The sequence below is a fragment of the Mesoplodon bidens genome, assembly GCF_964165515.1.
Source record: "Mesoplodon bidens genome assembly, chromosome: X".
NCBI lineage: Eukaryota > Metazoa > Chordata > Mammalia > Artiodactyla > Ziphiidae > Mesoplodon > Mesoplodon bidens.
The window spans coordinates 96,411,502-96,435,540 of NC_138163.1; the positions used below are offsets into that span (position 1 = coordinate 96,411,502).

Consider the following 24,039-nt stretch of genomic DNA (forward strand, 5'->3'; position numbering starts at 1 on the left):
GTGGGGTCTCTTTGGACTACCCCTCCCACCACCAGGATCCTCCTTCTACAGACTCATTCATCAGTTCACACCTAGCTCAATTCCTCTTCCTGTGAAGAGAAAGTCTCCAAACAGCGAGGGAAATTGGATAAGCTAGACCCTGAGGCACAGCCTTTACTAGACAGGAAAGAAACAGGGCTACGTGTGGGGCTCCTGAGCAATAAGAAGGGAAGTGAGCCATTTTAGCAACAACCATTAATTTTTATTAAATTTCTAATCAAATACAACAATAATTTCTTCTCTTTCATAAAAAACACAAATATTTACAACATTATCAGTTTGGGAAGAGATAAACAGTAAAAATGAAGAAAAGTGATGAAAAGACAAATTCAAGGACAGAATAAATACAGCTTATTTACATGCCTGCCTGGCCCTGGTGGCTGCTGCCAGAGTACCAGACCCTCAGCCTCAGAATTAGCAGCAGTTCAAAATCTCCTCCAGTTTCAACATGTCCAAGGGTGGGATTTGGGTGACTTCAAAGAAGACCCTGCAAAAGGAAGAGGGGTCTGCTCAGTGTAAAATAGCCCAAAGCAAGCAGGCTCCATGGAATAAGTGGGACATAGGCCCTTGGTTTCCTATCTTGCTTTAACTCTGGAGCATAAATTAAGGTTAAAAGTACCTGAATCTTTCTTTTCCCTTAAATGAGGTTAGTCTGGGCCTCCCCATGACTGAGTGCAAACCCAACCTCAACTGGAGCTTGGTACTTACCGGTGGGAATACTTGGATTGCACAGTCTTGAGCCTATTGCCCAAACACAAAGTCAGCAGGATGTTCAGCTGCCTGACCAAGGGGTGAAGATCAGAGGTCTTGTAGCCACTGTAATACTCCAGGGTAGGAGCCTGGAAGAAGCAACACGGACAGTGACTTTTACAACAGGAAGCAGACACTTTGTGTCTCCAATACCCAAATCCAAACTTCCTATCCATAGTGCAGGCAGGGAAGAAAGTCAAACAATTCAAAGACTCATAGAGCACAGACACCGACCAATAATTATAGGGTACTGCCTAGAAGACTATGTTCCAGCTGCAGGCTAGTGGTATGGCTATATCCATATGCACCAGCTGGATATTAACCCTAGCCATAGGTATTTAAACTGAAATCCACCAAAGAATTTAAGGAACAGGACTGACTTTGTTACTTACTCTCAGGTTAAGAGCCAATGGCCAGGCAAACCTCAGAACAAACTTGAGGTCCCAACTAAACAGCCAACAGGAACTTAAGGCTGTTCCTCCTCTCTGGCTCAAACAGCTATCATTTCATGCATTCATTTTCTCAGTCAACTTTAAGGATGCCTATCATGTGGCAAAAGGAATATAGCAGAGTGTCTAAGAGCAAAGGTTCTGGAGGCAAACTGCCTGGGTTCAAATTCCAGCTCCATTAACAGCATGGCCTTGAGCCAGTTACTTAACCTCTAGGTGCCTCAGTTTCCAAATCTGCCAAATAGGGACGATTACAGTAATTACATAATAGGCTTAAATGAGTTAACAGACATAAAGCATACGGAAGAGAGTCTAGCACATACCCAAACAATGCTAGCTAGGATATTACCAAGCCCCATACAGGATGCTGGGAATACAAAGATGACTAAGAGATGACTAAGGCTCCTGCCCTTGAGGAGTCTGTAGTCTAGTGAGGGAGACAGACATGCACACAGAGAATTACAAAATGTGTGGGAAGTGCTACAATGGAAGGGAGCATGGACAGTGGAGCAACAGAGCTGCAGGACCCATGAATTTTGGTTGGGAAAGTCACAAAAAGCTTTGCAGAGGAGGGCACGTCTTCAATAGGTACTGAAAGTCTAGTGGGAGTTCCACAAGTAGAGAAAAGAAAATTCATTATTCTGTGAAGCAGTGGTTTTCTTAAAATGTCTTAAATTATTTTCCCTGAAATCATGTTTTCCCAAATATCTTACCTGGAATTGGGGGCGGGAACTAAGAAGCCCACCAATTTGGATCCCTTTACCTTTTACATGGCCCCTGAGATACTTCTGCAGGAATCCCAGGGCTCTACTGAATACTCTTTGGAAACCACTGCCACAGGCAAAGGGCAGTCATTGGCATGCTGAGCAAGGGAGTAACACATGGGATAACACATCATATTGGGTGTGTTAATTAAGATTAACAGCCCTACTGTCACTGCCCCAATTGTTCACATTGTTCACATTGTTCAATTGTTCAACTGTTCACTGCCCCAACGCTTCACATTGATTATTATAAAAGCCCCACTCACTGGTGTTGATACGTTCACATACGCTCTCTCATCTAACATACCTTCTGTACTGCTATATACTAGTACTGTTTCCAAAACATACAAACAGGAAGATGTCACTCCCCTGCCTTAAAAACTTGCAGTGCCATAGTGTAAAATGGATCTTTCAGCATGGCATCAAAGGCCTCTCACAATCTGACCACACTCTACCATTCTGGTCTCACCTCTCACCATTCCCTACTCATACGTCCTCTTCTCTATCCATAGGAAATGTCTTATTCTGCCCTGAATACATCACACTGTTTTCTTATTGCCTTCACATCTTTTCAATTATTGTTCCCTCTGCCTAGGATGTCTCTTCTCAAGGTTCCTACTCATCTCTCAAGACCCAACTCAAAAGTCACCTCCTCTGTGAAGCCTTTCTCATCTATAGCAGTATATATAGTGTAGAGGACTGTGGAGCCAGACTACCTGGGTTCAGATCAGGGCTGACACTTAGCTGATACTCACTGGTACAGCCATGCCAAGTGTTAAAACACTGAAATATTTTTATACTGGTTGGCAAGCAGTTTGCTGCCCTGAGCCTCTCAACTGTCCTCCCTCAGGACCTACCAGCCTTCCCCAGGATCCAAGGGTAAAAGCCTGGGTCAGCATGGGGCCTCCAAGATCATGGCTCTAGGGCTACCGCCACATCCATTCTGATTATTGAGTAGGTATATTCTTTGAACAGACTCCTAGTTCCCAAAGCCTAGCTCTGCCTCTCATTAGCCAAACACGGGCAGTTATTTCTTATCTGTACAATAGGGATAATAGTGCTGATCTCATAGGGTTGTTGTGAAGATTGAGTTAATAGACAAAGTGTTTAGCTCACTGTCTAAGCACTCAATAAATGCTAGCCATTATTATTACGTATTCTTTCTCATCGTCATCCCTGCCATTTACTTAATGCTTTCTCTGTCCCAAGAAATTTCAGTGCCTTGTCCAAGTTCACACAACTGTTTATAGGGTTCTTCCTCAGCACACAGAGGTTTCTCCATCAGTAGTGGTGCTAGAACTTCTAGGCCGCAGGGGCTTAGGAGTGGTTGGGAAGAGTATGCTCATTTGCAAGCATACTCTTTCTATTGGATTGCATGTTACACGTCAATAAAAATTCATAGTTTTCTAAAGTTGCTTTTATTCACAATTTTTTATAAAATTGAGAAAGCATCAAATATGCATTTTATTTGTATTGGGTAAGGAGGCTGTGGGGGCCTTCCTCCTCAGAGAAGAGCACAATAGTATATCTCTGAGTCCCCTGTTATACACATGGACAGTTGCTTTCACTACTCTGTTCTCTGGGTCAGTGCTTTCCAAATCCTGTTCCAATGAGCTCCCTTGGGGGGCCAACCTTGCTGAGGGGACTGCAAGGAGCAGGGATGGAATGGGGTCAGGCAAGAAGTGGGTCCACCCCACCCCCTGCTGCAATCAGAATAATTTCACATTAGTCTGTTTTGTGATACTGGGCTTTCAGGTAAGCTGTCTTTGGAAGAAAGGGTACTGTGATGAAGAAAAGTGAAATAAAATACTTTAAAACCATGGCTCTAGAAACCCTTTAGGCAGCCAGGCCCTTAAGATGTCAACATGTTAAAGGATTCATAACGGCAGGTATGTAGTAGTTTTGTCACAGAGTTTCCCACAGCCGTAGCTTACACCTTCCTCCTGAGCTGACCCTGTGCTTTTAAATCCCTATCCCTGGGACTTTCCTGGTGGTCCACTGGTTAAGAATCTGCCTTCCAATGCAGGGGACGGGGGTTCGATCCCTGGGCAGGGAACTAAGATCCCACATGCCACAGGGCAACTAAGCCCATGCACCGCAACTACTGAGCCCACACACTTTGGAGCCCATGTGCCACAACTAAAGAGAAGCCCGCATGCTGCAATGAAGAGCCCACATGCTGCAACTGAGACCCGATGCGGCCAAAAATAAAATAAATAAATAAATATGTCTTTAAAAATCCCTACTCCTTCTTCCCCACCTCCCACAAGTGTTTACCAAGTGTCCGAGCTTCTTCATGTAGAGGGCCAGGAGGAAGGAGCCAGCAGCTAGCTTGGAAGCCCTCTCCTGGACATAGTCGTATTCCTGCAGGGTCATTTCACAGATGAAGCGGGACAAGGTCAGTGTCTTCATGTTGGCATGGACACACTAAAGGCAGGAAGAAGACTGGCTCAGCAATCAATTCAGAACACTGGCACCAAGCAGAAAACCCCCTGCACTCACTCACTCCAGTTATCCCACCTTGGGCCTAAATGGCTCTCTGCCTGAACAGTGTACCTCTTTTGCCACCATGACTCACACTAAGGACCCTTCCCCCAAAGCACAGAATCTTTAGGAGGGGGGATTATGAAATTGGCAATGGTATTTGCCATTTTCAGGGTTTTAAACCAAATTATCAAGTGTGATTGTGGTACCCTCCACCTCCCCTTTCTGTACATGTCATCCTTTGAAGAGCCGAAGGCCTCCAACTGTTGACTTTTCACTGGGCTCCAGACTAGGAGGTATTCCATGCTCCAAAAGAACTCCTTCCCTTTTCTTGTTTGAATATATGTGTGTGTGTGTATACACACACACACACACACACAGATCCTACAACAAGACACACTTGTATAATACAAAGTGACTTCCCCTATAACCAATATTCAGGTGAAGGAAGAGAACTTTGACAGCATCTCCCCTAAACTTCCCAAGTGTCCCTTCCTGATCAAAGAATCTTCTTCCCCTCCCCTACTCGGCCCTCACCTCACAACTTTATAGGCATACCATGGAAATCTGCAATTTTCTTCCCCCCACACTCCATACAGATTGCCAATCTAGGAGGGTGGACTGAAGAAGAAATTCCCCTGTCCCCAGTTGTCCCTTTCCCTTTTCCTACGACTCAAGCAGCCACTCTGGGAATGGAGGGGACAAACCCAGCAGTGGGAAAATGAAGATGTACCTCCCCTGTCTTACCTTAGCATATCTGCGCAGAAAATGATAGGCGATGGGAATGTTGATATCATATCTGAGGGTTTTTAGGATGCTGATTTCCATGGCGAGCATCTCATCTCGCTTATAAATATCATCACAGATGTACAGGAAGTCATCCACACAAGGTGGGCAGGTCTCCTATGGGTGGAGAGGAGAGGCAGTCACAACCAGGCAAAGACAGCCCACTCCTCTCTGCTTGGAGATGAAAGGCAGGGGAGGAGAGGGGTGAAGGATAGGAGGTAATAACATTCCCTGGCATGAACCTTCAGGGTAGCTCTGAGAGCCAGCTTCTGGTTTTTGAGTAGTACATCTGAAAAACAAAATCAGAGAGATAGGAGGAGAGAGGATAGGGCCTCTTGGGGTAGATTCTTATAGCACTGGAAGCGGCATAATATGGCACAGGGACTGGAAGCACTGATCTCTCTTCTAATGAGTGAGAGCCAGAAATAGGAAATCTAAGGCCTACTCTGGGGGGAACAGAGGGAAGGAGACCACAGGAGGGGAGCTAGAGATGGAAAATAAGCCCTCACTTTGTTTTCTTGTCTAAGGAATGAATAAGGATGTTTGGGAGGGGGCACTGCTGGGGTAATAGGCAGTGAGAGACAGAGAGAGATAGGCACAGAGGGAACCTAAGCAGAGACTGAAGACCAAGGGATGGGAGATGTGCAAGAGGGCTAGACTGGGAAGGTCCAAGCCAAGCCAAGGGTGAGAAGAACGTCCCCCCCTCCACAATCTGGGGTACCTTTCCATGTCCTGTCCTCTGCAGGTTGAACCTTAGTTTTGGGGAAAGAACTAGGAGGCAGGAAGACCCCTGAATCTTTTCTCTAGCTGCACCTCACTGCCCACTCCAGCCTTCTTCTCACACCTTTATTTTCAGATCACAAACTGGACCAACATTCTGGGTTTGCAGACAGGGAAATTGAGGCCCAGAGAGAGGAAATGACTTGCTCAAGGTCACATAGCAACCTAGTGACAAGACCAGGACAAGAAACTCTCCCTTCCACTGCTCTACTCACCAGTGGCTCCTTCCTTTCTTCTCTTCTCATATCATCTCCATACCTCCCCTTGAAAAAGTCTTTCTGTACTTCTCAATCCTGTGAGGGGAAGACACCCCTGCTCCAAAAAACTTAGTGGAGGTCCTTTGTCCTGATAACCAGAAGAGGGGTGCTCCTGGTTCCAAAATTTGCTAACAAGAGCACCTTGCACACTCCTTCTCCCTCCTGCTCTTCATTGTCCAGGAACCCCCAGCTGCTTTTTTAACCCCCTTGAGGCTGAGACAGGGAGCACTTAATTAAGCCACAAGGACATCCCTAGGTAGGTGGAGGGAGGAGGAGAGAGGGAGAGACATAAAAAGAGAAAGGAAGGGGAGCAAGGGAATGAACCAGGAAGCCAGTGAGCAGGGAAGGAAATGAGCTAGAGAGCGAAGCAGGGAACAGGGGAGAGAGTGAGGGAGGAGGAAGGGAAAGAGGAAGAAAGGGTAGGAGGAGGCTAGGGAGCAAGGGCAGGAAGGAGGGAGGGAGGATGGGAAGGAGGGAGAGGACCAAGGAGAAAAGGAGCCAGGGAAGGAAAGAGGGTGGAAGGGAACAAGCATGAGTGGGTGGGAGGGAGTGACCAGGGAAGTGAATGAGAGGGAGCTGAGCAGAGAGGGAGCAGGGAGTGAGGGGGAGCAAGGGAACCAGGGAGCAAGAGAGTAGGGAAGGAAGTGAGCCAGAGAGGGAAATGGGGAAAACGAGGGAGGGAGGGAGGGAGGGAGGAAGAAGAGAGAGAAGGAGGAAAAAGGAAGGAGACAGGGAGGGAGGGTGGAAGTTAAGGTTGGGGGAGTCACGGTGCCAGAGTACCATGGAGCAAGGATGGGAGATATGGAGGGAAGGAGCAAACAGGGAGGGAAGAGAAGGAACCAGCAGAAAAGGAAGGGTGAGGGAGGAGGGGAAGAGGAAGCAAAGGAGGAGGGAGGGGAGCACACACTAGAGAAGCAACAGGGAGGAGAGGGAAGGAGGAGGAAGGGAGAGAGGGAGTGACAGAGGGAAGAGCATTAGCTAGGGAAGGAGAGAAGAGAGTGAACAAAGGAAGGGGACAGGAAGGGAGGAAGGGAGGGAGGGTGGAGTAGGAGGGAAGGCGCGATGGGGTGGGTAGGTGGGTGGGAAGGCATGGAGGAGTGAGGGATAGAACCTGGGTGGAAGGGAGAGGGTCACAGAAGGAGGGATCAAGTGAGGAGGGGAAGGAGTGAGCGAGAGAAGGATAGAGAAAAGGAGGGTTAGAAAGAGCAACAGAGAGTGGGTGGGTGGGATGGAGGGAGGGGCCCAGCATGGAGTGAGCGAGTGTACAAAACAGGGATTGAGGGATCAAGGAAGGGATTGAAAGAAGGCTAGAGGGAGGAAGGGAGCTACCGAGTAAGGGCAGAAGTGGAGCAAGGGTGGAAGTGGAGAGAGGGCAGGAGTGAAGAGAGGGTGGAAGTGCAGTGAGGGCCAGAAGTGGAGTGAGGGCTGGAAGTGGTGAGAGAGGGAGGCAAGTAAGGAACAAAGGAGGGGTGGAGTTAAAGAGGGAGGTACTGATCGAGGTAGGAGCTAGTGAGTAAAGGAGAAAGTGAAGAAGGGAAGCAGAAAGCTAGTTAGGGATAGAGCTGAGTAGGAAACACAAAGATGAATCCACAGTTCTAAAGGTTTTTGTACTCATAAAAGTTGCTACTTCTCTGTTTCTAAACCCTAAGGTTTTATACTATTAGCCTATCTGAAGGAAAAATGAGAGTAGAACAAGATCATTTAGCATCTAAGGAAGAAGAAAGACTCAGATAAAGTAGTTAGATGGATACGGTTATGAAGGAAAGGCCAGCTACATGCTTTTATACTGCTACTTCAAAAATAACTAATTTACTTGGACTCACTACCATCTACACCAGGCCATTTTCTCTTAAATGTCTCCAGCACCTAGATTTGGAAATGCTTCCTTATATGTGCAATTCAAGACTCCACTAGACGGAGGTGGAGTTGCTGGAAGAAGAAAATGGGGTGGGGACAGAGAATTATGGTCCAGAAAGAAGCTTTAAAAAGAACAATCCATTTAACAAGGAATATGCCCACCTACACACATCTTCAAAGAGGAAAAGGGAGAATTTTGTTGACGCCAGGAAACAAATACACCACCATTTGCACCCAACACCAGTTTCCCTGCTTAGGAAGACAAAAAATCAGTAGGAAAACTTATTTGTGTGCATGTATATAATTGTATACCCACACAAATACACATATGTGAATGTATACACATGTGTATATGTATGTATATAATACATACATATACACACATTATACATATGCATACATATACATATACATACATATGTAAATGCACATACATACATACATACATATATATCTGGCTTGGATAGAAACCGATTGTTTAGTTTCCTCCAGGTCCTATGGACTCAGGCTCACCTCAAATTTTGCTGCAATCAGAAAAGCAGTGGAACCAAGGAGTTGTAGCTTGTCCCTCTTGCATATTACCTCCATAAGGTAGTGATCTACCAGCTTCACTGCCAAGTACAGGGTCTCATGACTCATCTCAAAGGTCATCTGGAGGAACACACAAACAGGGCAGGAATCCACATATTGTCCAACTCCCAAGGCACATCCAGATAGGTGTAACTACCTGGTCTGTGGTATTGAGGACAGTGGTGCTACCAGGCCTGGCCAGCTGAAACTCTGCTATGAATGCAAGAACTCAATCAGTTAGGGGCCTATATCTCTAGTGCCTTTGAGGACCCTGGCATTATCTATCCCTACACATTTGGGTAAATGACCAATCTTACATCAGAGGGAGATGCTCTGCCTTCTCTATGAGAGCCTTGAGTGAACACACCCTCTCTCTTTCATCTCCAAAACTTAGATTCTTGCTTTCCCCATTTGCTACTTTGTAGTGTAAACTCTGAAGGTTGACGTTTTGTAATGCAAGTGGCTGACTTAAGCTTTGATTGCCAAAGCATCCACTTCAAAGAGGCATCCAGATATTAGGGAGACATCTTCAAGATGGCAGAGGAGTAAGACGTGGAGATAACCTTCCTCCCCACAAATATATCAAAAATACATCTACATGTGGAACAACTCCTACAGAACAGCTACTGAATGCTGGCAGAAGACCTCAGACTTCCGAAAAGGCAAGAAACTCCCCCATGTACCTGGGTAGGGCAACAGAAAAAAGAAAGAACAAAGACAGTAGAATAGGGACGGGACCTGCATCTCTGGGAGGGAGCTGTGAAGGAAGAAAAGTCTGCACACACTAGGAAGCCCCTTCACTGGCAGAGACGGGGTGTGGGTGGGTGGCTGGGACGCTTCGGAGCCACAGAGGAAAGTACAGCAACAGGGGTGCAGAGGACAAACCAGAGAGATCCCCGCACAGAGGATCGGTGCCATCCAGCACTCACCAGCCTGACATGCTTCTCTACTCACCCGCCGGGGTGGGTGGGGGCTAGGAGCTGAGGCTCCGGTGTTGGAGGTCAGATCCCAGGGAGAGGACTGGGCTTGGCTGAGAGAACACAGCCTGAATAGGGCTAGTGCGCCACAGCTAACAGGGAGGGAGTCTGGGAAAAAGTCTGGAACTGCCTAAGAGGCAAGAGACCATTGTGTCAGGGTGCAAGAGGAGAGGAGATTCAGAACACCGCTTAAAAGAGCTTCAGAGATGGGCACAAACCGCCGGCTACCACCGCAGACAACAGAGATGGGCATGAAATGCTAATGCTGCTGCTGCAGCCACCAAAACTCCTGTGTGCAAGCACAGGTCACTATCCACAGCTCCACTCCAAGGAGCCTGTGCAGCCCACCACTGCCAGGGTCCTGTGATCCAGGGACAACTTCCCCAGGAGAACAAAAAGCACGCCTCAGGCTATTGCAACATCACTCAGGCCTCTGCCTCCACAGGCTCACCCCGCCTTCTATACACCTTCCTCCCCCGGCCTGAGTGAGGCAGAGCCCGCTAATCAGCCACTCCTTTTTTTTTTTAACATCTTTATTGGAGTATAATTGCTTTACAATGGTGTGTTAGTTTCTGCTTTATAACAAAGTGAATCAGTTATACATATACATATGTTTCCATATCTCTTCCCTCTTGCATCTCCCTCCCTCCCACCCTCCCTATCCCACCCCGCTAGGTGGTCACAAAGCACTGAGCTGATCTCCCTGTGCCACATGGCTGCTTCCCACTAGCTATCTATTTTACGTTTGGTAGTGTATATATGTCCATGCCACTCTCTCACTTTGTCACAGCTTACCCTTCCCCCTCCCCATATCCTCAAGTCCATTCTCTAGTAGGTCTGTGTCTTTATTCCCGTCTTACCCACAGGTTCTTCATGACCTTTTTTTTCCTTAAATTTCATATATATGTGTTAGCATACGGTATTTGTTTTTCTCTTTCTGACTTACTTCACTCTGTATGACAGACTCTAGGTCTATCCACCTCATTACAAATAACTCAATTGGGTTTCTTTTTATGGCTGAGTAATATTCCATTGTATATATGTGCCACATCTTCTTTATCCATTAATCAGATGATGGACTTAGGTTGCTTCCATGTCCTGGCTATTGTAAACAGAGCTGCAATGAACATTTTGGTACATGACTCTTTTTGAATTATGGTTTTCTCAGGGTATATGCCCAGTAGTGGGATTGCTGGGTCGTATGGTAGTTCTCCTTTAACCCCCTCCTGTCGACACCAGAGGGCAACCTACATTCAGAGGAAGGGCCAAATCCAAAGCTGAGCGCGAGGAGCTGTGCAAACAAAGAAGAGAAAAGGAACTGTCTCCTTGCAGCCACAGAAGCAGCAGATTAAACCTCCACAATCAACTTGATGTACCCTGCATTTCTGGAACACCTGAATAGACAACGAATCACCCAAAATTGAGGTGGTGGACTTTGGGAATGAAGAGGAAATAGGCAGTCTACCTGAAAAAGAATTCAGGATAATGATAGCAAAGATGAACAATCTTGGAAATAGAATGGAGAAAATACAAGAAACGTTTAACAAGGACTAGAAGAACTAAAGAGCAAACAAAAAATGATGAACAACACAATAAAAGAAATTAAAAATTCTCTAGAAGGAATCAATAGCAGAATTGATTGAGACAGAAGAATGGATAAGTGACCTGGAAGATAAAATAGTGGAAATAACTACAGCAGAGCAGAATAAAGAAAAAAGAATGAGAAGAACTGAGGACAGTCTCAGAGACCTCTGGGACAACATTAAACACACCAACATTTGAATTATAGGGGTCCCAGAAGAAGAAGAGAAAAAGAAAGGGACAGAGAAAATACTTAAAGAGATTACAGTTGAAAACTTCCCTAATATGGGAAAGGAAATAGTCAATCACGTCCAGGAAGCAAACAGAGTCCCATCCAGGATAAATCCAAGGAGAAACACGCCAAGACACATATTAAACAAAGTATAAAAAATTAAATACAAAGAAAAAATATTAAAAGAAGCAGGGAAAGCAACAAACAACATACAAGGGAATCCCGATAAGGTTAACAGCCGATTTTTCAGCAGAAACGCTGCAAGACAGAAGGGAGTGGCAGGACATATTTAAAGTGATGAAAGGGGAAAGCCTACAACGAAGACTATTCTACCCAGCAAGGATCTCATTCAGGTTCAACAGAGAAAATAAAACCTTTAGAGACAAGCAAAAGTTAAGAGAATTCAGCACCACCAAACCAGCTTTACAACAAATGCTAAAGGAACTTCTCTAGGCAGGACACAGAACAGAAGGAGAAGACCTACAATAACAAACCAAAAACAATTAAGAAAATGGTAATAGGAATATACATATCGATAATTACCTTAAAGGTAAATGGATTAAATGCTCCCAACAAAAGACACAGACTGGCGGAATGGATACAAAAACAAGATCTGTATATAGGCTGTCTACAAGAGACCCATTTCAGACCTAGGGACACATACAGACTGAAAGTGAGGGGATGGAAAAAGATATTCCATGTAAATGGAAATCAAAAGAAAGCTGGAGCAGCAATTCTCATATCAGACAAAATAGACTTTAAAATAAAGACTATTGCAAGAGACAAAGAAGGACACTACATAATGATCAAGGGATCAATCCAAGAAGAAGATATAAAAATTGTAGGGCCTCCCTGGTGGCGCAGTGGTTGAGAGTCCGCCTGCCGATGCAGGGGATATGGGTTCGTGCCCCGGTCTGGGAGGATCCCATATGCCGCGGAGCAGCTGGGCCCGTGAGCCATGGCCGCTGGGCCTGCGCATCCGGAGCCTGTGCTCCGCAACGGGAGAGGCCACAAGAGTGAGAGGCCCGCATACCGCAAAAAGAAAAAAAAAAATTGTAAATATTTATGAACCCAACATAGGAGCACCTGAAAACATAAGCCAACTGCTAACAGCCATAAAAGGGGAAATCTACAGTAACATAATCATAGTAGGGGACTTTAACAGCCCACTTTCACCAATGGACAGATGATGCAAAATGAATATAAATAAGGAAACACAAGCTTTAAATGATACATTAAACAAGATGGACTTAATTGATATTTATAGGACATTCCATCCAAAAACAACAGAATACACTTTTTCCTCAAGTGCTCATGGAACATTCCCCAGGATAGCTCATATCTTGGGTCACAAATCAAGCCCTGGTAAATTTAAGAAAACTGAAATCATATCAAGTATCTTTTCCAACCACAATGCTATGAGACTAGATATCAATCACAGGAAAAAAAACTGTAAAAAGTACAAACACGTGGAGGCTAAACAATACACTACTAAATAACCAAGAGATCACTGAAGAAATCAAAGAGGAAATAAAAAAATACCTAGAAACAAATGCCAATGAGAACACGACAGCCCAAAACCTATAGGATGCAGCAAAAGCAGTCCTAAGAGGGAAGCTTACAGCAATACAGTCCTACCTCAAGAAACAAGAAACATCTCAAATAAACAACCTAATCTTACACCTAAAGCAATTAGAGAAAGAAGAACAAAAAAACCCCTAAAGTTAGCAGAAGGAAAGAAACCATAAAGATCAGGTCAGAAATAAATAAAAAGAAATGAAGGAAATGATAGCAAAGATCATTAAAGCTAAAAGCTGGTTCTTTGAGAAGATAAACAAAATGGATAAACCATTAGCCAGACTCATCAAGGAAAAAAGGGAAGAGACTCAAATCAATAGAACTAGAAATGAAAAAGGGGAAGTAATAACTGACATTGCAGAAATACAAAGGATCATGAGAGATTACTACAAGCAACTCTATGCCAATAAAATGGACAACCTAGAAGAAATGGACAAATTCTTAGAAAAGCACAACCTAACAAGGCTGAACCAGGAAGAAATAGAAAATATAAACAGACCAATCACAAGCACTGAAATTGAGACTGTGATAAAAAATCTTCCAACAAACAAAAGCCCAGGACCAGATGGCTTCACAGGCGAATTCTATCAAACATTTAGAGAAAAGCTAACACCTAACCTTATCAAACTCTTCCAAAATATAGCAGAAGGAGGAACATTCCCAAACTCATTCTACAAGGCCACTATCACGTTGACACCAAAACCAGACAAAGATGTCAAAAAAAACAGAAAACTACAGGGCAATATCACTAATGAACATAGATGCAAAAATCCTCAACAAAATACTAGTAAACAGAATCCAGCAGCACATTAAAACTATCATACACCATGATTAAGTGGTGTTGTGTTTATCCCAGGAATGCAAGGATTCTTCAATATATGCAAATCAATCAATGTGATACACCATATTAACAAACTGAAGGATAGAAACCATACGACATTCTCAGTAGATGCAGAAAACCTTTTGACAAAATTCAACACCCATTTATGATAACAACTCTCCAGAAAGTAGGCATAAAGAGAACTTTCCTCAACAAAGGCCATATATGACAAACCCACAGCCCACATCATTCTCAATGGTGAAAAACTGAAACCATTTCCACTAAGATCAGCAACAAGACAAGGTTACCCACTCTCACCACTATTATTCAACACAGCTTTGGAAGTTTTAGCCACAGCAAACAGAGAAGAAAAAGGGATAAAAGGAATCCAAATTGGAAAAGAAGTAAAAATGTCATTGTTTGCAGATGACATGATACTATACTGAGAGAATCCTAAAGATGCTACCAGAAAATTACTAGGGCTAATCAATGAATTTGGTAAAGTAACAGGATAAAAAATTAATGCACAGAAATCTCTTGCATTCCTATACACTAACGATCAAAAATCTGAAACGAGAAATTAAGGAAACAGTGTCATTTACCACTGTAACAAAAAGAATAAAATACCTAGGAATAAACGTACCTCAGGAGACAAAAGGCCTTTATGCAGAAAACTATAAGACACTGATGAAAGAAATTAAAGATGATACAGACAGATGGAGAGATATACCATATTCTTGGATGGGAAGAATCAATATTGTGAACATGAGTATACTACCCAAAGCAATCTACAGATTCAATGCAATCCCTGTCAAATTACCAATAGCGTTTTTCACAGAACTAGAACAAAAAAATTTGCAATTTGTATGGAAACACAAAAGACCCCGAATAGCCAAAGCAATCTTGAGAAAGAAAAATGGAGCTGGAGGAATCAGGCTCCCTGACTTCAGACTATACTACAAAGCTACAGTAATCAAGACAGTATGGTAGTGACACAAAAACAGAAATATAGATCAGTGGAACAGGACAGAAAGCCCAGAGATAAACCCATCCACATATGGTCACCTTAACTTTGATAAAGGAGGCAAGAATATACAATGGAGAAAAGACAGCCTCTTCAGTAAGTGGTGCTGGGAAAACTGGACAACTGCATGTAAAAGACTGAAATCAGAACATTCCTTAACACCATACACAAAAATAAACTCAAAATAGATTAAGGACCTAAATGTGAGGTCAGACACTATAAAACTTTTAGAGGAAAACATAGGCAGAACACTCTATGACATAAATCACAGTGAGGTCCTTTTTGACCCACCCCCTAGAGAAATGGAAATAAAAACAAAAATAAACAAATGGGACCTAGTGAAACTTAAAGGATTTTGCACAGCAAAGGAAACCATAAACAAGACAAAAAGACAACCCTCAGAATGAGAGAAAATATTTGCAAATGAAGCAACTGACAAAGGATTAATCTTCGAAATATACAAGCAGCTCATGCAGATCTATATCAAAAAAACAAACAACCCAATCCAAAAATGGGCAGAAGACCTATATAGACATTTCTTCAGAGAAGATATACAGATTGCCAACAAACACATGAAAGGATGCTCAACATCACTAATCATTAGAGAAATGCAAATCAAAACCACAATGAGGTATCCCCTCACTCCAGTCAGAATGGCCATCATCAAAAAATCTACAAACAATAAATGCTGGAAAGGGTGTGGAGAAAAGTGTACCCTCTTGCACTGTTGGTGAGAATATATATTGATACAGCCACTATGGAGAACAGTATGGAGATTCCTTAAAAAACTAAAAATTGAACTGCCATACAACCCAGCAATCCCACTACTGGGCAAATACCCTGAGAAAACCATAATTCAAAAAGAGTCATGTACCACAATGTTCATTGCAGCTCTATTTACAATAGTCAGGAGATGGAAGCAACCTAAGTGTCCATCATCAGATGAATGGATAAAGAAGATGTGGCACATATATACAATGGAATATTACTCAGCCATAAAAAGAAACGAAACTGAGCTATTTGTAATGAGGTGGATAGACCTAGAGTCTGTCATACAGAGTGAAGTAAGTCAGAAAGAGAAAGACAAATACCGTATGCTAACACATATATATGGAATTAAAAAAAATGTCATGAAGAACCTAGGGGTAAAACGGGAATAAAGACACAGACCTACTTGAGAATGGACTTGAGGATATGGGGAGGGGGAATCGTAAGCTGTGACAAAGCGAAAGAGAGGCATGGACATATATACACTACCAAACGTAAGGTAGATAGATAGTGGGAAGCAGCCACAGAGCACAGGGAGATCAGCTCGGTGTTTTGTGACCGCCTGGAGGGGTGGGATGGGGAGGGTGGGAGGGAGGGAGATGCATGAGGGAAGGGATGTGGGAACAGATGTATATGTATGACTGATTCACTTTGTTATAAAGCAGAAACTAATTTAAAAAATAAATAAATTAAAAAAAAGAAGATGTGGCACATATATACAGTGGAATATTACTCAGCCATAAAAAGAAATGGAGTTATTTGTAATGAGGTGGATGGACCCAGAGTCTGTCATACAGAGTGAAGTAAGTCAGAAAAAGATAAACAAATACCATATGTTAACACATATATATGGAATCTAAAAAAAAAAAGGGTTCTGAAGAACCTAGGGGCAGGACAGGAATAAAGACGCAGACGTAGAGAATAGACTTGAGTACACGGGGAGGTGGAAGGGTAAGCTGGGACGAAGCGAAAGAGTGGCATTGCCAATATATACATATATACACTACCAAATGTAAAATACCTAGCTAGTAGGAAGCAGCCACATAGCACAGGGAGATCAGCTCGGTGCTTTGTGACCACCTAGAGGTTTGGGATAGGGAATGTGGGAAGGATATGCAACTGGGAGGGGATATGGTGATATATGTATATGTATAGCTGATTCACTTTGTTATACAGCAGCACCTAAGAATGTAAAGCAATTATACTCCAATAAAGATGTTAAAAAAAAAAGAAAAAGAGGCATCCACTTCAAGGATGGCTATCTCCAATGAACACAGTGCCAGCCCCAAGACTAGATAGAGTCAGGCCACCTCCCACTGAGGCGTCTTTGTTTTAGAGATCTTGGTTGGTTTTGATAAGTGACCATTTGGACTGATTTTTTTCTCTTCCCAGGCTTTAAATTCCTGCTCCTATGTTTTAAATTAATGAATAAAGAGTGAGCTTTATTCAGTCAGAATGCACAGCTTGGCAAGTAAGGGTATGAGCTGGATTCCACTGCTTGCTTTTACCTTGGCTGGAAGCTGTGCATAGGCACAATTTGCACTGTACACAGTGGTCCTACACAATCCTCAGTGATGCTTCTTCCTCACAACACCTTAGGTTCTTAGGATTCAAAAGCAATAAAATCAATACTAGCCTTGTAATAGGGAATAACAAATCTGACTCCATGTTAGATCTGTTTCTTTTACTTTAACCTTTGTATTCTATTGCTTTTGCTACAAGTTAATCACTAAAGGGATGTTGCCTATAGCTTAAGGTATACTTAATGGCCCATCTCTGGTAATCCTGCCCCCACCCCCAGGCCTGAATGTTAAACTAAAATACCTTTGTTCAGCTCAAAGGAAACATCCTGACCCAGCCCAGCTATGAATGGCTGCCAGAAATAAGAAACTAACACGCCCCCTTACAGAATCTGGTGGAAACCAGGAAATATTTGCAACAGTTTATGGCCTTTTACTTTACCTGCTCACCTGTGCCCTCTTTGTTCTATAAAAAAAAATAGCATCCAGACCCCAACAAGATGGTTCTCGAGGACACTAGTTCGCTGTCTTCTTGGACTCCCAGCCTCCCAAATAAAGGTCGCTATTCCCTCATCTCCGAATTTATTGGCCTGTTTTGCAGCAAGCAGAATGAGCTTGGGCTTGGTAACAGTCCAATGCATGAATCCCCTCTTTAACATCTCCACCAAATATTCAGTTCCTGCCACAGAACCTCCAAATACAACCTGATTTCTCTTTGAATGGTTTTAACAGAAAATTCTTCCTTCTACTGAGTAGAAATCAACCTCACTGTAAGCTTCACTTACTTCATTGGGCCTCCTTTTGTATTGGCTACTCTTATTGACTGGAGCCTAGATGACCAAAAAGTAAGTCCATAAAAAGCAGTGGAGAAATTGATGTATAATTGGATGGGCAAATGATTATCAGAAGATGGCTGAATACATTGGTTCAGCAATTGATATATTACATTTCTGAATAACAGAAATACCATGAGGCTACTCTTATTGTTCCTGGGATATGGCCTTGGATCTTCTCAGAAATCTGGCTTTATTAGTTTCCTATTGCTTCTGTAATAAATTACCACACACTTAGTGGCTTAAAACAACACAGATTCATTACCTTACAGATCTAGACGTCATAAGTCCTTGGGACTTGCTAGGCTAAAAAAAATCAAAGTGTTAGCAGGGCTGTGTTTCTTTCTGAAGGGTCTAGTAGAAAATCCTTTTTTAAGCCTCTAGAAGCTGCCCACATTCCTTCGTTTGTGGTCCCTTCCATCTTCAAAGCCTGCAATAGCCAGCCGAGTCTTTCTCACATTGCATAACTCTCTGCCTCCCTCTTCCACACTTAAGGATCCTTGTGATTATAATTGGGCCCACTTGGATAATCCTGGATAATCACCCTATCTTCAGCTGATTATAAACTTAATTCCATAGTCTAATTTTCCACTGCCATATAAGGTAACATATTCACAGGTTCTGGGGATCAGGATGCAGACATATTATTCTGCCTACTACATTTTCCAAAGGAATGTCATAAGAAAGAAATGGCGAGAGTTCATGCAGATAAAGAGTAATGACTATCACCTCTAAGTATCAAAAAATTGAGGTCAAATAATTACAGAAAAAAATGTGTAAGAATGGAAAGCAGCAGTTCTCTGAGGATGGTGCCTTTGTGAGCAAATGACAAAGACAGTGCTTGTATAGCCTCCGTACAGCACCTCACATAGGTACCTGGCCAACCATGCAGCACACTGTTAGCAAATGGTAACATCAAAAAGTGTAGGTAATATCTGAATGAATGGCTGAAATTTGGAGTCAACAAATATTTAAATGAGCAGCTGTGTCAGTTACAGCAATCCTCCTTCCTTGAATGTGAGACAACACTCTTCTAACATAATTCTACCACTTGGGACTACATGCAAGTCTAATCCTGCTTGTGACAGCCCCTCAGCTATTGAAGACAGTTATTATGTTTCCTATCCATTTTCATTCTAGACCAAATAACTTGACTTCCTCTAACTATTCTTCACATGATATGGGTTTTTTGACCCCTCAGCATCAGGCTCCACATGAGGAGCCTAACTTTGTGCCAGTTAGAAAAGAGTGGCAGTGCTCTGGGTAATTCCAAGCAGCTACACCAAATGAGGACAAGAAGCCTTTAGCACAGTAGCAAGGTTCTCTCCCTCACGACTGCCTTTGGCTAGCATATCCTTCCAATTATTCAAAAACAACTCTTTTCCATACCTGGAAATGGATAAGAAAAAACAAAAAGGAAGTGATAAATCAATCAAAACTATAGAAATGTAAAGATTACTCTTAATCTTGAACTAGGAGGTAAATATGACAAAATTCATCCAAAATTCAAACACTCAAAGACCATCTTCTACAAAGATGAATAAACAGAGAAAATTTACCAGATATATGAAAAAGAACAAGTAATTTTTCAAGGAGAAATGCTCTGAGGAACCAGAGCAAGTGTCTACATATGAAACCTTTTCACTCCAAAGAACTAGAATAAACTTTTTAAAAGTATACTGTCAACAAGGTCTAAGAGGACACTGAATCTATGAAAAGAGAACACTCCAGGATCTAGAAAGGCTGATTTCTAATGAAAAAGCAGTTCCTTTAATAAAATGCAATAGAGGCAGTGAACAGTATATTAGATTATGACGAAAACCAAATCAATGATTCAAAGGCCACCTTAAGAAATTCTCCCAGAACTGAGAGGAAAAAGAAAGTTGAAGATAATGAATGAAAACTTGAGACCCAAGGAGAATAGATTCTGGAGATACACACACACACACACACACACACACAGAGAATCAAAATGAGAGAAAAGGTAGAAGAGAAATAATAAATAATAAAATTTTCTCTGAGCCAAAGAAAGACTGAACCTTTAGACTACAAGGACCCACAATATACCAGATAAATTTAAGGAAAACAGACATACATCTAGATGTGTAAAAAATAATTATTTATAGGGAAGGTAATATATTAAACAATAATAATCTGGATTTAAAAATCTAGATTATTTTGACTAAAAATAGAAGAAGAAATAAACTAAAAGTATGCTGATTATCTCATCTTTCTTGAGGGTCAATTAATAGATCAGGTCCACCAAAGGAGTTGGTTAACTAAGTAACAACTATATCCATATGGTAGACTATTATGTAGCAGTTTAAAACAATGAGGTAGATCTATACTTATATGGGAAGATTACTAAGACTTATTCTTAAGAGAAGACAAGTTGCAGAGCAATGTGTACAGCATGACTTATTTATACAACAAAAAATACCAAAAAACCCACACTCAGTAAAAAGCTGTATTTTTATATGTGCATATATCATATATGTATATGCATTCATGTATTATTCATATAATTTAAGATTTTTAAAGAAAGGATAGTCAAAAACTTAATAAAAGTGATAAGACACATAAAAAAGATCTGGAAAGATACACTCTAAACTATAGTTATGGGACTTCCCTGGTGGTCCAGTGGCTGAACTCCGTGCTCCCATTGCAGGGGGCCGAGGTTTGATCTCTGGTCAGGGAACTAGATCCCACGTGCCACAACTAAGACCCAGCACAGCCAAATAAATAAATAAATATTTTTTAAGGTTGTTGTTTTGTACATACACACACACAAATATATGTGAATACATACACACATATTATAAACATGTATTAATTTTGTAGTTTAAAAAAACTGTATGGGACAGAGTGGTTAAGGTGAGATAGAGGGGGTGAAGAAATGCCAGGAGAAATTAACTAAACAATGATTATGGGTGGTTACCACATTGCTCTTAGATTTGATAAGTTAAGCAGAAAAAATAAATTAGTGTATAAATTATATAATAATTAAGCCAAAATTAATTGATATAATGATTTTTGTACCTTAAAGAGGATACATATTTTCTTCAAATATCAGTGAATTCTTTACAAAAACCCATTATATCTGAAGCTGTGAAGAAAATCTCATTAACCTAAGAAAAGCAGAAATTATCATTCAGGTCACATTCTCAATAGGCAATACAATAAATCTAGAAATGGGCAATAAAAGGGTAAACCAAACGAACTACGGAAAAGCAAGGCATCTGAATAAAATGGTAAGCATTATTCCTAAAGAAAAAAAACAAAACCTGGGTCAAAGGGAAAATAAAAATTGTAATTGCAGATTATTGAGGGGAAAAAAAGATAGCTACAACACTATCTTTCAAAACTAATGGGATGTAGTCAGAATTGTTACTTAGAAGAAAATGTATACTTTTGGAGCTTTTATTATGAAGTCAGAAAAAATTAACATAGACTAAGTATCTATTTTAAGAAGCTAGGGGAAAACAACAAAATAAACCTCAATAAAATAAGAATAAAATTTTAAAAATGAAAGAAGATGTTAATGAATTTTATTAAAAAGAAAAAGTTATACATTTACCCATGACCTGGTTCTTTGACCAGAGGACTGAATGAATCTTTTATCAGGAAAATTGAGGAAAAGAGTGTATACATGCATGCAAACACATGGGAGAGAGATAACACATCACACACAACATTTTGAATGAGGAAAGAAATAATTACAAAGGATTATGAAAGAATACCATGTACAATCTATAATAACAACTGTGCAAATATCCATGAAATGGATGATTTTTAAGGAAAATATAAACTACAAAAATGACTCAAGAAGAGTAATAAAACCTTAGTAGGCCAATAACCATCAATGTTATTAGAAAATTTATCAAAGAATGACACACAAAAGGCATCATGCCTCAATGGGTTCATGGGCAAGTTCTTCTAGGAAAAGAACTTTTCTGTTAAACTTAATACAATAGGAAAATCTCCCTAATTAATTTCCCTTATTAATTAATTAATAAGCTAGAGTAATCTTGGTACCAAAACTTAATAAAGACAGCATCCTTTTCACCAAAAACTTATAATCTTATTTGTGATTATAGAAGCAAAACTCTAAGTATAAGCACACTAAATCCAAGAGTACATTAAATAAACCATGACTAAATTCAACAAAGTAGATGAATAAAAAATAAATACAGAAAAAATAAACTGCTTTCCTAATATACTAGCAATAGATTTTAAAATTAAAGGAAAAAGGACAACACTCATAACATTTAAAAAAATTCATCAATACCCAAGAAAAACATTTTTAAGTCAGTGAGACTTATATGAAGAGAATCTCTTAAAACTGAAAATTATAAAAGAAGGCCTGCTAATGAAATAGACACAACATAACTGGCTTGGAAAGTTCAATATTGTGAAATCTGTGATTTCTCCCTGAATTAATCCCTACAGGCTATTTTTGAAAATTTGACAAAATTATTCTATATCTCACCTGGAACAATTAATGTGTAAGAACAACCATGAATATTTTGTAAAAGGTTAGTAAAGAAGTAATAAATGTATTAAAAGTTATAATAATAAAAATGGCATACTACTGATGTTAGAATAGACAAACATACCAAAGAATAGAAAAGACCATAAACAAATCCAAGTATATATAATTAAAGATGTCATTTCAAACCAGTGGATAATGAAAAACAATAAATGGTATTAGAATAACTGGGCAATCATTGGGGAAAGGTGTATAAATGCTGACACCAAAACCAAAATAAATTCCAGATAAAGATTTAAATGTGAACATGAAACTAAAATGCTCTAGAAAAAAATTCAGAGAAATATTTATATAATTATGACTAAAGAAGGCTTTTCTAAGGAAGAAACAAATCCTAAAATCATAAAAGAAATAACTGACAGACCTGACTACTTAAAATGCCAATGTTCCTGTACATCAAACCAAAATAATACATTAAAAACTTTCACTTAACAGAAAGCAAAAAATATAACATGCTATGTTGGTAAGATTATAAGAAAAGAATGACTTTCATTCAGTTCTGGTAAAAGTACAAATGGGCATGACACTTCAGAAGCACAGCTATCCACACAAAAATTTTAAATATGCATTGTTTTGATCTAATATTTCTATTTCTAGTAATTTATTCCAGAAAAACATGAGTACAATTATGACCAATGCAAATGTATGCATGTTCACAACAGGATTATTATTCTAAGAGCAAAATTTGGAAATAAGCTAAATGTCCATTAATAGGAGGCTGGGTAAATAATGACAGTTGAAGAACAGAATACTATACAGTTGACAAAACTGATGTAGAAATATGTCAATTTAACTGGAAAGATATTTGCAATTACAAGAGCACTGTTACATGAGAAAAAAAGCAAGACACAAGGCAATATAAAGAAGACATGACAATCCTAAATGTATATGCTCCTAACAACAGATTTTCAAAATACACAGAGCAAAAAAATGCCAAAATTGAAAAGAGAAATAGAAAAATTTATAATTATAGTTGAAAACTTCAGTACACTTCTCTCAGTAACAGAATTAGTGCACAGAAAACGAGCAAAAATAATAATGAAATTAACAACAACATGAACCAACTGAATTTGACATTTTATAGAACACTCACTCCATCCAACAACAGCAGAATACACATTCTTCTCAAGTGAACATGTCACCAAGACAGACAATATCCTGGGTGATAAACCTAAAATTTTTTTGAAGAATTAAAATCATACAAAGTGTTTTCTTTGACCACAGTGGAATTAAACTAGAAATCAATAACAAAAATAATAGTGAAATCTCCAAACAGTTAGAAATTAAACAACGCACTTCTAAATAATTCAAGTTGTTAAAGCAGTGCTTAGGGAGAAAATTATAGCATTAAATGCTTATATTAGAAAAGAAGACTCATCCACCAGAGGGCAGACAGTAGAAGCAAGAAGAACTACAGTCCA

The 24,039-nt window shown here is 40.7% G+C and overlaps 1 protein-coding gene across 3 annotated transcripts in view; it reads right to left on the reverse strand.

Annotated features, from left to right (window-relative positions):
* Nucleotides 1-275: 275 nt before the first annotated feature.
* Nucleotides 276-24,039, reverse strand: part of CCNB3 (cyclin B3) — a 67,730-nt gene continuing 43,966 nt past the window's right edge. For all 3 annotated transcript variants that reach the window (XM_081223222.1, XM_081223220.1, XM_081223221.1), the window contains exons 8-12: nucleotides 8,680-8,817; nucleotides 5,234-5,389; nucleotides 4,280-4,429; nucleotides 748-878; nucleotides 276-526 (exon numbers count right to left, since the gene is read on the reverse strand). In XM_081223222.1, coding sequence (XP_081079348.1) covers nucleotides 454-526; nucleotides 748-878; nucleotides 4,280-4,429; nucleotides 5,234-5,389; nucleotides 8,680-8,817 — 648 coding nt within the window. In that variant the 3' untranslated portion in view covers nucleotides 276-453. The remainder of the gene's footprint in view (nucleotides 527-747; nucleotides 879-4,279; nucleotides 4,430-5,233; nucleotides 5,390-8,679; nucleotides 8,818-24,039) is intronic.